The sequence below is a fragment of the Tricharina praecox genome (assembly GCF_024521635.1).
Source record: "Tricharina praecox strain CBS 144465 chromosome Unknown BZA05scaffold_54, whole genome shotgun sequence".
Taxonomy (NCBI): Eukaryota; Fungi; Ascomycota; class Pezizomycetes; order Pezizales; family Pyronemataceae; genus Tricharina; species Tricharina praecox.
Genome location: NW_026250456.1, coordinates 1 through 11,646, shown reverse-complemented (window position 1 = coordinate 11,646; position 11,646 = coordinate 1). Strand labels below are relative to the sequence as shown.

General features: G+C 54.5%; 4 protein-coding genes across 4 annotated transcripts; all 4 read left to right on the top strand.

Annotated features, from left to right (window-relative positions):
- The first annotated feature begins 66 nt into the window (after positions 1 to 66).
- On the top strand, positions 67 to 1,020 carry BZA05DRAFT_229689 (uncharacterized protein). Its single transcript, XM_051479796.1, has 3 exons — positions 67 to 374; positions 467 to 819; positions 879 to 1,020. Exons 1-2 carry the CDS (start codon positions 172 to 174, stop codon positions 789 to 791), a joined length of 528 nt encoding a protein of 175 aa, XP_051334648.1. The 5' UTR covers positions 67 to 171; the 3' UTR covers positions 792 to 819; positions 879 to 1,020.
- Positions 1,021 to 2,465: 1,445 nt separating this feature from the next.
- On the top strand, positions 2,466 to 3,333 carry BZA05DRAFT_345035 (uncharacterized protein; the record flags this gene model as incomplete). The annotated part of the gene is made up of 3 exons (XM_051481158.1): positions 2,466 to 2,789; positions 2,994 to 3,127; positions 3,189 to 3,333. Coding segments are annotated over 3 exons (603 nt in total), but the record flags the coding sequence as incomplete, so codon positions are not given.
- A 2,871-nt stretch (positions 3,334 to 6,204) lies between these two features.
- Positions 6,205 to 7,502, top strand: BZA05DRAFT_465493 (putative endo-1,3(4)-beta-glucanase; the record flags this gene model as incomplete). Its single annotated transcript, XM_051487765.1, has 4 exons — positions 6,205 to 6,318; positions 6,373 to 6,608; positions 6,667 to 7,161; positions 7,213 to 7,502. The coding sequence occupies 4 exons, from the start codon at positions 6,205 to 6,207 to the stop codon at positions 7,313 to 7,315; spliced, it is 948 nt and encodes a 315-aa protein (XP_051334646.1). The 3' UTR covers positions 7,316 to 7,502.
- Positions 7,503 to 8,946: 1,444 nt separating this feature from the next.
- Positions 8,947 to 10,957, top strand: BZA05DRAFT_449619 (Squalene/phytoene synthase-domain-containing protein; the record flags this gene model as incomplete). Its single annotated transcript, XM_051487382.1, has 5 exons — positions 8,947 to 8,969; positions 9,047 to 9,146; positions 9,225 to 9,604; positions 9,652 to 9,825; positions 9,877 to 10,957. 5 exons carry the CDS (start codon positions 8,947 to 8,949, stop codon positions 10,955 to 10,957), a joined length of 1,758 nt encoding a protein of 585 aa, XP_051334645.1.
- Between the last annotated feature and the right edge of the window lie 689 nt (positions 10,958 to 11,646).

Below are 11,646 nucleotides of genomic sequence, written 5' to 3'. Positions count from 1 at the left end.
GCACAACTCGGGTACCTGACTATCTTTGGTGCGGTCTATTAGTTACTCACGGAGTCACGGGGGCCCAGGCAGAAAGCGGAGAAGTTGGTCGCTGCCTCGAGCTGGTTTTTCCGGACGGGAGACTTGGTTCGCGGACGGTGCGTGTCGCCATACTCTAACTACCGGTATCCAATGCCGCAGCAAACAGCCGGCCATACGGGAGTGCAGCAAGGCTGCACCAGGAAACAATCACGTGCAGCACAATCATTCGCGGCTGACACAACCCGAAGACACGAAATCCCGAGTCCTTTCATCGTTGTCTCCTGCCGGGGCCCGGTCCGAGACTCTACATACTCGACGGATTCACTCGCATTCGGAGGGACTGGGATGCGGCGGTAACTAGCAGCCTGTCCCTACCCGTGGATCGATCTAACTAGCAGTGCCATATCTAAGCTTCATTCGTCGGCTGACGTCGCGTGCGAGCCAGGTGGGGGGGCTGTGCAAGACAGCTTTCATGGAACCCTTTTTCCATCTTCTGCACGACTCCTCGCAGGACTTTCCATATTTCCTGCCTCTGCTTTACTCCCACGACAATACACTCCATATCCCTAAAACCTCTTTCTTTCCCGGGACTGGCAGGCCCGCAACTTAACCACGTGGCAGTGGCTTGTGTGGGCTTCGTGCAGTCGGTACATAACCCTCGCAACCTTCCGCACGGCTCACCATCCCACGACGATATCGATCGATATTGCACCTGTCTCAAAGCCCCCCCACCACACTCTTTCTCCCAAGCCAACAAGGCGCTGGTCTGAGCTTCTTTCTTCGGAAAGCATCCCAACCGTGGATCAACCCTCGCTCGTCCGGTTCTTGGCCTACGCTGACTGATACTGGACGATTAGGTGCGAGGGGAATCGTTGACGCCCGCGGTACGATCGGCCGTCCAGGACCGCAGTTAGTTTGGGCTAGCGATCGCGCCAACTGGATCGTTTGAAGACGAACAAAAAAAAAGAAAGAAAAAAAGAGGAAGGCTTCGTGAAGAAGGTCCGCGAAATCAATCGCAGCTGGACCCGATCGGCCAGCCGGGATCATTCAACCGGCGAGAGCACATTGATTCTCTTCGGGAGAGAGAGAGGGGTTGCAAATCAACTACGCGCCATCACCATCGCCTTCGCGATACGAATCCAATATCGGCTCTGTCTGGGCGAGAGCGAATGGAGGGGTTGGCGCTCAACGGAATCGAGCACAGCGACGTTTCCAGCAAGAACGATGATTACAACCCCCTCGACCGGGTCTTCTCAACGGAACGCCGAAGCCCCTCCCCGGACGAAAAAATGACGTTCGACGTGACGTTTCAGCACATGGCGACCCAGGGAAAGGCGAAAATAGGGTTGAAATTCGTCGAGAAGCACTTGCAGAGACAGGATTTCGAGTTTGGGAAATGGACAAAGAAGGAACTGCAGGATGTATTCGAGGAAGCCCTGGGAATGGTGGAATCCGAGGAATCGGATACTCGGTACATTCAGAACTCGGCGGACCTTGCTGAGCGATGCACGCACGGCTCCAAATGTTTCTGTTACCTCGTGACCACTGAGGGCGCTGGGATTAAGGGCGTTTCCGGTACCATCCGACACAAAGTCCTTCCGGCGATCCACCAAGCGCTCTTGGAGGTAATCAAGGTTTTGGCATGGTTCACCCAAGATGACCTTGATGAAGAGGCGGGGGTACTGCTGGGAGATATCTTGTCGAGTCACGAATTGCTTTGGACTGGAAAACCAAGCAGCCTAGAGGAAGAAGCGAAAACTCGACGCCAGTGGCTCTCATGGGAATCGAGATTTCTAGCTCTGGGTAAGCCGGGGCGAGGGATTCCAGCGCCAAAGGCCAGCATCCTGCGGTTGATGGGATTGCTCGGGAGACGTGCGCTTGTCATCGGAGCATGTATGAAAGAGATCGGCGCGCTGTTCCTCAAGAAGGCACCAGTCTGTTATCTGGACATCGCGGTGCTCGTGAAGGGAAAGGGAGAACATACCAGAATTCCCCCGGCCGATATAGAGCCCCCCCGGTACCCGACCAGAGTGATCGATGTCGAGACTCTACGGTTCGAAGAGGATCAGAATGTGTTCCGCGATTCGTACGCGGTTCTTTCCCATACCTGGGGATCGGTCGAGGTCGATATGTTCACTGTAAACGATGTATTTCTCCGGATGGCCAACGAGCGTTTACAGAGGGAAAGCGCGCTCATCGAAACGCTAAGAAATCCGGACCGCATGGCAATAGACGGGGACGCACCTGGTGATTATCCCGGGGTAAAAGCGACTAAGGAGTCGGACGGGAAGGGCTCCAAGTACGGCGGCCCAAGGAACAATCACCGGCTTATCGATAGGTTGGGAGAATGTAGGATACGGCGGAAGGCGCAGCTTCCCCCGGGATACGCAGAGCCGGCGGCGGATCTCCAGATTGATCACTCGGGACTCGACACCGGGAATAGCATGGACCCGGAGGAGGCAGCCAAACAAAAGTTGATGGGAGCGATCGACCAGGCGCGGGCACTGAACTTCCGGTATCTCTGGGTGGACAACTGCTGCATCGACAAGTCCCACAAAACCGAGCTGAACGAGTCACTCTCGAGTATGGGAGATTGGTACCAGAATTCGCAGGTCTGTCTGGTATACCTTGATGACTTTGAAGGAACAACTGTTCCTCCGAGCCCTTACCCCTCACAAAGGCCCAGATGGTCAACCCGTGGTTGGACGCTGCAGGAAATCGTGATGAGCCCCCGCGCGGTCTTCTATAATAAGCATTGGAAATATATCGTGGACACTAGTCTCCTTAAGCCCGTAGGCACCACCAAACGCACGCAAACGGAGGATGTAGCTTTTCCGATAGAAATTCCAGGGAACACGGACGACGGTGACAAGGCCAAGGACGGTGATACATCCTTGGGGGACGATGGATATCTTTTGCCGGACGATGTAGCATTCCGTCTGGATGATACGTGGTTTGCGAATGATTGTGAGATTCTGCGTCTCCAAATTCTCGAGGATTTAGCATATCTATGTAATGTCAGGTCCAGTAGCCTGATCTGCTGCGGGAAAAGACCCGAAGTCGCAGCATCGTTTTTGTTACAAATTGCATCCGACCGAGAGACCAGGTGTGTTTCCCGAACCATTTGCGTTATAGAAAAATCATACTAAAACATTTTTTTCTCCTAGCCGGACCGAGGATCGGGCGTACTCCTTGATGGGATTGCTTGGAGTGCGGATGACGACCAACTACGGAGAAGGTCGCAAAATGGCCATATCCAGGCTGTTGGAAAGCATCATCCGGACCACGGGGGACGTTTCGATCTTCAATTGGAACGGGATACAGAACGGTGCCATCGGCCCAGGCTCTTCGATGTTTCCAGCCGACTTCCACGCCTTCAAAGGAACCATCAACACGAAGCCGGTGAAGAGCAAGAGTGCCATCACCGTGAGCCGTGTTAGGGTTCACGCGCGGTTCGACATCTGCGACATCGAGGAATTCGTAGTCGAGAACGGCAACTCCGAAGCGCTGCGAAAGATCGAAGCGTACGGCGAGCTGTATTCCGTCAGCCCTGAGGCCAGCAGCACGCGATGCCTGTGCGCCTTCTCCATACGCGCTCCGATCCGCGTCAGCATGAAGGTGTTCTGTCCGCTGAAGTCGCTATTCCATCTCCCGAGAGACCACGAGAAGCCGGCCCCCGCCCCCGCCAGGACGAAATGGGTGCTCGCTAGGCGCGGCGGTGTCGAGGAGTCTGATTGGTTCGTGTGCGAGTTGTACGCCAGTAATAGCCACCGCCCAGACTACGAAGGCGGTGGGGCTTTTCCTCCCGGTGGAGCCAGAGCAAACACTGCGGGGTCTCCGGTGCACAGCACCAGGACCCATCTGTTGCGGTACCTGGAGGCGTCCGGTTTCCGCGGGAAACGGCTGCCGTCCACGCCCGGAAGATTCAAGCCGACGAAAATACGAAGTGTGGTGATGTGGGTCGAGTGAGGAGGCATGTTTCTTCCAACTTAGACTTGCCGTCCTCCCCCCAATTATCTATCCTCACGTCATTCCCGATGCACTACTTCCCTTTTTTGCTGCGGATCATCCTAATTTCCCCCTCTGTCGATTACTGTGTACAATGTACATTCTACGGCTGGGCGTGCTGTTACCTACCTATCTATTCCTTCCATTTCTAGATTGTTCGTTTTTCTCCCTTTCTGTTCTACAGTTTCTCCTTTGTTTTTGGTTTTTGGTTTTTTGCCTCTGCTTTAGATTTTGGCTACTTAGAAGGAGAGGAGATGGTATCTCCTCACGAATACCTGGCAATGGTATGTTACTCTCTTCGTTCGGTTGGCCGGTTGCTTGGAAATGTTGGGAAAGCTGGGCGAAGGGAGAAAACGGGCTGTAAGACACAGGTTGGGGGTGGGAGGGGAAGGGAGGGGGGGGGGGGGGGGGGGGAGTCGTCGATCAACAGCCGCAAAGCTGCCGCGATCACCACCAGCGGCGGCGGCTTCTCGTGGTCCCTGCTTAGCACGGTCCCCGGCAGAAAATCGTCAAGCCGGAGGTCAACCCATTCAAACGCGCGTTTCCTGTTGAGAGCACGGCTAGCTCCTCCGGCGGAAGCTTCTCCGGCAATCCTATGCAGGCCGCCTATTCATTCACTCTGCGTATGTGGCTCCGTGTGTAGTGTAGTGACGTGGGAGTTGCTGATTTTGCGTGTATAGTACCGTACAGGAAGAAGACGAAGTAGATTAGATGTAGTGTAGTATTATGAGTTGTCGTGCAGTTAAGGGGTTCTGGGTATCTGGGTTAAGGGTGTCGATTTAAAAACGTTTGCGTGGGTGAAGCCGTAGTATCAGGCCCGCTTGGATAGGAATAGCGTCTGTTGAAGTCCGCCTTAAAGCTGCAGTTCCGGTTGTCAAGTCTCTTCTCATCTCCTCAAACCTCCACCTTCACCAACCCTCAATTCTATACTCATGCTTCTTCACCACATCTACTATTCTCGCCGCAGCTCCTCCTCCTCTCGCCGCATCTGCTACTGCTACTCCCGCCGCAACTCCTACTGCTACTCCCGCCGCAACTCCTCCTCCTCACCGACAGCTTCTCCACTCGCTGACAGTTCCTTCTCCTCTCACATACAACTCCTCCTCTCGCTGATAGCTCCTCTACCACCCCACCACAGCAGGTTTACTGAAGATACCATAAGAGATATAGGTACACAGCACACACCGTAGGCCGTGGCTTCTTGAAGACTCGAATTTCACTTACCGGTAGTTACCGGGACTAGGTGCTGGTACTGGTATACTGGTAGAGACAGGCATCATAGGCTCTCACCCTGTGCTTCATGTATGATGTATCGGTATCTGATCCTGAAATCCGCGTGAATGGGAGCGCGAATAGGAGGGAGATCTTCTGGGCAGCCTGGGCATCGGATCTTTGTGAACGAGAATGCTGGAGAGAGTGTGTCCCTTCTTCCGGGTAGTATAACCGCCGTTCGGAGGAACAGTATCTGGTGGGTGCTTGGAAGCTGGAACATTCGGTGCGGCAGCGGGTCCAAGTTTGGGTTTCTTTCTCTTTCTCTCTCTCTTGTAGCTGTAGCTTTATGTAGCTCCTAGACAAGACTTGAAGAACATACCGCACCGCTCCTTCTCGATGGTTCCTGTGGTCACCACCACGATCCACGAGTCCGTCTGGTGATGGGATGTACTTCTTGCTTTTGTTATTTGATACGTGCGGTTTGCTGTTGTGGATAGAGCGGGGACAGGAAGCGGCCACCAGACTGCTGCGGCGACTGCGGAGGAGAGGAACCGGCTGTGAGTACATTGTCATGGTCTTGTTGGTTCGCATGCAACTCAATGATGGAATAAAATTGAAACAAGATCTTGCGGGCTCGCATTCAGGGTGAAGGTGTTGTGTATATCAAGCTTGACAGTAGTCTCTATATGCAGACTTGACGTCGTGTCATTGCTCTCTAAAATATCCGGCCACAGCGGCCGTTACACCCACCAAAACATAGCCAGCTCTTCCCTCCCAGTGTCCATATTGGCCCATTGCAAACTTAAGCCCCCATAGCGTCTTCTTTGTTGTTCCCTTCCTTCCTCGCACCCCACACATCCATCCTCTTAACCATCCATCATCTTAAGAATCCATCCTCTTACAAGTTACCATCCATTCCTACCTATTAATAGTTCGTCATAAATATCTTTAATCTTATCCATTATGAAGTTCTTGCTTCTCCCCATTCTTGCCGCCGCCGCTGTCGTGGCCGAACAGTACACAACTCTCGTCCTAGATGCCAATCCAAACAACTTCTTTGACCACTTCGACTTCAGGGTAATCCCCTTCTCCATCGTAGTGATTCCGCTGATGTGTGGGGGCTTGGAATAGACCGATGAACCAACCTCCGGCCATGTTCAATACCAGACTCGCCCGGATGCGGAGAAAATGGGACTGATTCAGCAGAGGCCGGACCAGGGATACGTTTATATGGGAGTCGACCACTGGGCCCGCGCACCTGACGGCCGCCCCTCCGTCCGGGTCGAGAGCAAGATGCTGTTCACGCATGGACTGTTCCTATTGGACGTCGATCACATGCCGTATGGCTGTGGCGTGTGGCCGGCTTTGTGAGGAATCCTTCTTTGGGTACAGGGGATTACGGAGCTGATACATCCATGCGAACAGTTGGACTTACGGTCTTACGTCCCCTTGGCCAGAGCTCGGCGAGATCGATATCATCGAGAATGTCCACAACGCTCGGAATAATTCTCAGACCATCCACGTCTCCCCCGGCGACTGCAGCTGTCAGTTCGTCCCTGCGGCGCATGACCAAATGACTGGCTGGACAAAAACACCGTATTGCACCCTGCAGAAGTCGGCCCAATACCTCATGACTTTTGATCCGCGAGAGGAAAGCTATGGCAGACCGGGCTGGAAGGGCGGTGTGTATGCTATGGAGTGGACGGATAAGCGAGTCAGGACTTGGTTCTTCCCGAGGGATGACGTGCCGTGCGATGTGAACCAGGGGACTCCGAATCCGGAGACGTGGGGAACGCCCGTGCTCAGTGTAGATACCCAGTGCGGCATGAACAAGATGAAGGATCATACGGTAGTCATAAACACCACCTTCTGTGGTATGTGGGCAGGCAAGAAAGAGATCTGGGAGCAGGAGAGTGGATGGTCAGTCCCTCCCCTTCTCCTCACACAACTCACAATACTAACGACATGCAGTGGCCATCTGGCGGATACTTGTGAAGATTATGTCACCGATAATCCCGAGGCGTTCGGGGAGGCGTATTGGAAGATCCGTAGTGTGAAGGTGTGGAAAAAGTGACCTCGATGTGCATGGAAGGTGCAGTTGTTAGAGATTTGGATTTAACCTGGGCTTTGTGTTTTTGTTGTTTTTTTTGTTTTTGTGAAAGAACGTGGCTCGTAGACATGGTTGCGGTTGATGATTGATGATTGATGGCTTCATTGATAAGTCTATAGATAGATAGAGTACAGTACGTGTGAATACAAAGAGACTCTGATTGTTATCGTTATCGTTTGGTCGAGCGTGGACGGTGGACTGAGAGCCTTCGTGTCGATGCGATGGCTGCGTCTCATCGAGAAGAGGCTAAGTCTTCTGTCACGGGATCCAACACACCGTATCCGCACCACGCGTTCAGGCTGCCGATACATTTAAACGTGCCGCCCAGAGCTGGCGGACTCTGTCTTTGAACTGATGACGGCTGAGACCGCAGGGAGGTGTCAATGAGTCGATTCGCCACCTCCACCCTGACGGACCCTGACGGACCCTGAATCCCGATGACCTGGCACGCAACGGGACTCGGGAGAGGAAGTGACGTTTTGCCAGGGCTATTTTTTCGGATAACGATCGGCAGGAAACGGGCAAGTATACACGGATTCCGGAACGCTAGTTTCCCCATCGTGGGATTGTCTGGTCGGGCGGTGTATTGTTCAACACATCAGAGGTACTTTGAGGTTGTTCGGTCCGGATCTCGCAGGCTTGCTTTTATTCTTGTTGCTTTTAGTCAACCAATTGAATTAGTCTCATCAGTTGCAACTTGCCCGTCCCCGTCGGGGGTCTCTCACCGTTTTGCTGTTCTTCGATAAGTTATCTAGGGTAGGTAGCTTTCGGCAGACGGTTATCTACTATGATAGAGCAGCATGGCCGGTGGCAACGCCCATTCACCCGAAATGGCGGGCCGCAGCCGCCGTTACAAAGGTTCGCGGCGTAATAGGCTTTATCGTCAGGAATGTAAAAAAACTTCATTCACGAGATGTCACCCACGGATATTCGCAACTTGACACAGCGCCAATTCTCGGACGCCCTATGCACGGGCCCGTGCATGGGCGTAATGATCGCTTAGGTAGGCAGTCTGATCCATGCACCGCAGTCGTTGCGCCTGTGTATCCTGTCCGGGGCTGCATCGTGCGACTCAAGGCGCACCCCAGCTGCGATCTCTGGACTTTGTCTCTCCACTTTCCATCCTCCATGTCTCGAGCTTTCTAGAGCATATTCACCAGCTTCCCCGCAAGTAGCTAACTGCCCAGAGAACCGACCGACCGACCGACTGGCGCGCCCACGATTCGCGCCAGCTCGACGCCCACGCCGAGATCAGATGGGACACCCCTGCATCCCTAATGTTCCAGGGATCCCGCAGAATCATGACGACATGACTTTTTTTCTGTTCCTCCGAGTCTCCGGCGGATAGCTATGTCTCTGGCGCCGATTATTTTCTCGATGGATGTACCCAATTCACCTGAGAGGTCTATCGGGGTGGGGGTGTCTCTGAGGAGGTCCCCTTAAATCACCTGGCCAGGAGGCGAGGGGGAAAAGGCACTTTATCGTTCGTTTTTCCTCCTGTTCTTCAAGTTTTCTTCTTCTTTCACGTTTGAGAATTGAGCACCAAGAGTTGTCGGTTGTTCCTGCTTAAGCGTATCTATTAATTATCAGTCACTATGGGTGCGGATTATGCGCTCGTGTAAGGATCCTTCTGGCGGAAGTGTGAGGTTGAGGTTGAGGTTGAGGTTGACTGACGGCGGCGGCGGCGCTTTACAGACACGTCAAGTACACGATTCCCCCCGCGCTGTTCCTGACCGCGCTCTACCGACCGCTGCAGACGCACTTGGACACTTGCAAGATTGTCTTTCTCCTGACGGTATGCTCCGGAACGCACATCTCCAGCGCGCGCGTGCGAGTTACAACCAGCTAAAGAAAGTCCCTTTTGATGAATTAGATCGCGGTTCTCTCGACTATCCCTTGGGACTCGTATCTGGTCTCCGCTGGAATATGGACCTACCCTCCCGACGCCGTCTTGGGCTACACGCTGTTCAAGATCCCCGTCGAGGAGGTCTTCTTCTTCTTCGTGCAGACGTACAATACGACGATGATCTACCTACTATGCAATAAGGCGACTGCCCACGTGGCATACCTGAGCGAGATCAATGAGCAGGCGAACAGGTGGCGAGTCAGGAGGCAGAGGTCCATCGGTGCGGTGGTTGCGGCAGCGCTGGCCTACGGTATTGTCAAGGCGGTGGGGATGGTGAGCAGCGGTGGTGAGGGGAAGTATATGGGACTGCTCATAGCTTGGGCTGGACCATTCGTGTTGACGCTGTGGTGAGTTCTCTTTTTCAGCTGCGACGGCTGTGGGCTAATGACCATAGGTGTATCGCGTACCGGCACATTCTGTCGCTGCCATTGAGGTGCACGGCGTTCCCAATTTTGCTGCCCACTGTTTACCTGTGGGGAGTTGACACGCTGGCGCTGCGGCGCGGAACGTGGGCGATCTCGACTGGTACGAAGCTGGGGATTGAGCCGTGGAGTGGAATGGAGATTGAGTAAGTGCCACTTTCTCCTCCTGAAATCGCTACAAGTCTAACAGTGCGCAGAGAAGCAGTGTTCTTCCTGGCAACAAACGTCCTCATCGTATTCGGCCTCGTCGCATTCGATTACGCTGTCGCACTTACCACAGCGTTCCCGACCCTCTTCCCCGATATTCGTAGCGTTACTCCCTTCAGAACGCTCTTCGCCTATGGGGCGCGGGCATTGTTCACCCGCCGCTTCCCCAGAGACGAGTACTGCGCACTTCCGGCATCAATCGATATACTTAGGCGCAAGAGCCGGAGTTTCTACATGGCCAGCAGCGTTTTCGAGGGCAGATTGAGACTCGACCTGATCTCGCTGTACTCATTCTGTCGGGCTGCCGACGACCTGATCGACGACGCCCCAGAACCGGCTCGCTCCCTCGAGCGTCTCCAGCAACTGCTGGCTCTCATGTACGACCCGAAGCGTAGCAGCGTCGATCTCGAGAACTTTGTCCACTCGATGTTCCCCGCCTGGGCGCACACGCCTATCCTCTCCCTCCCATACACCAAGATCCCGCGGCGGCCGCTCGAGGAGCTCCTCGAGGGCTTCCACACGGACATGACGTTCCCGGCGCTCGACACGGAGAAGAAGACGTGGCCGATCCAGACTGAAAACGACCTACACACGTACGGCCACCGCGTTGCGGGCACCGTGGGCGAAATGTTCTGCCACCTGGTATTCTACCACTCCGCGGACGTCACCACGCCCACGGACCTATCCGACTACCTGGCCAACGCGCTGAAGATGGGCATCGCACTGCAATACGTAAACATCGCCCGCGATATCGCCAAGGACGCGCAGATCGGCCGCGTTTACATTCCCGCCACGTGGCTCTCGCAGGCGGGCGTGACCGAGCAGGACGTCCTCGACCGTCCGGAAGACGTGGCGGCGGAGTTTGGGCTCAGGCGCAGACTGCTCGAGGCCGCGGAGGTGATGTATGCGGAGAGCAGAGCGGCCATCGAGGGACTGCCGCTCGAGGCGAGAGGCGGCGCCAGAGTCGCCGTCGAGGGGTACATGGATATCGGCCGACGAATGAATGCCGGCCGCTGGAAACGAGGGAAGATCGCGAGGATGGCGAGGGCTTGGTGGCTCATGAGGGGGTAGAGCTGGGGGAGCGCCTTGACGATTCATGATTCGATATACCAACCCAATACCCTGTTTTCCTCGTTTCTTTGCACGGTAGCACATAGTTTATGCTTCTTCGCTCGTCCTGCTCAAAGAGATGCGAAGAAGCAGCAATTGAATGATCTCTAGATATCGTGCGGAATGATGTGTGATGCATCGTGATGTGACGTGAAACTGAGTTCTCGGATACCTATTCTGTGTTGTGAAGTAATCGAGCTCCCCCGGAACCACTCCCACTCTCTCGCGGGGCATCACGCAGACCTCGAACTTCGAAGCCGCAAAACTGCAAGGCGCCCGCGGCCACAAAGACTACTCCCCACTGCCAGAATAGGTACCGTACATAGTCTCCCCATTCCTCCCCCGGAACCACCCCACTCTCTCGTTGAGTTCGTGGGACATCACGCAGACCTCGAAGCCGCAAACTGCAAGACGCCACATAGACTATCCCCCAATGACAAAATACCTTAGTCCTCCCGCCGGTAACTGCCATTAAGCGGCGGAGACGGGGGTCTCAGTTGTCCGTCCATGTGCGTTCCTTGTCTTCACTGCGGAGCGGGGTGAAGCTCTCTAGAGCATTTCGCATGTGGATACTATCCTCTAGGTGGATAACTATGTAGCATAACAGACATGACGTCCGTATCGCGATCACGCGAGAATCCCACTCCGGA

Excerpts from the sequence above, each read along its gene's own strand:
- BZA05DRAFT_229689 (XM_051479796.1), top strand. The coding sequence starts at position 172 with ATGCCGCAGCAAACAGCCGGCCATACGGGAGTGCAGCAAGGCTGCACC. Across the intron at positions 375-466 it reads GGAGGGACTGGGATGCGGCG|GTGGGGGGGCTGTGCAAGAC; the intron begins GTAACTAGCAGC and ends CGTGCGAGCCAG.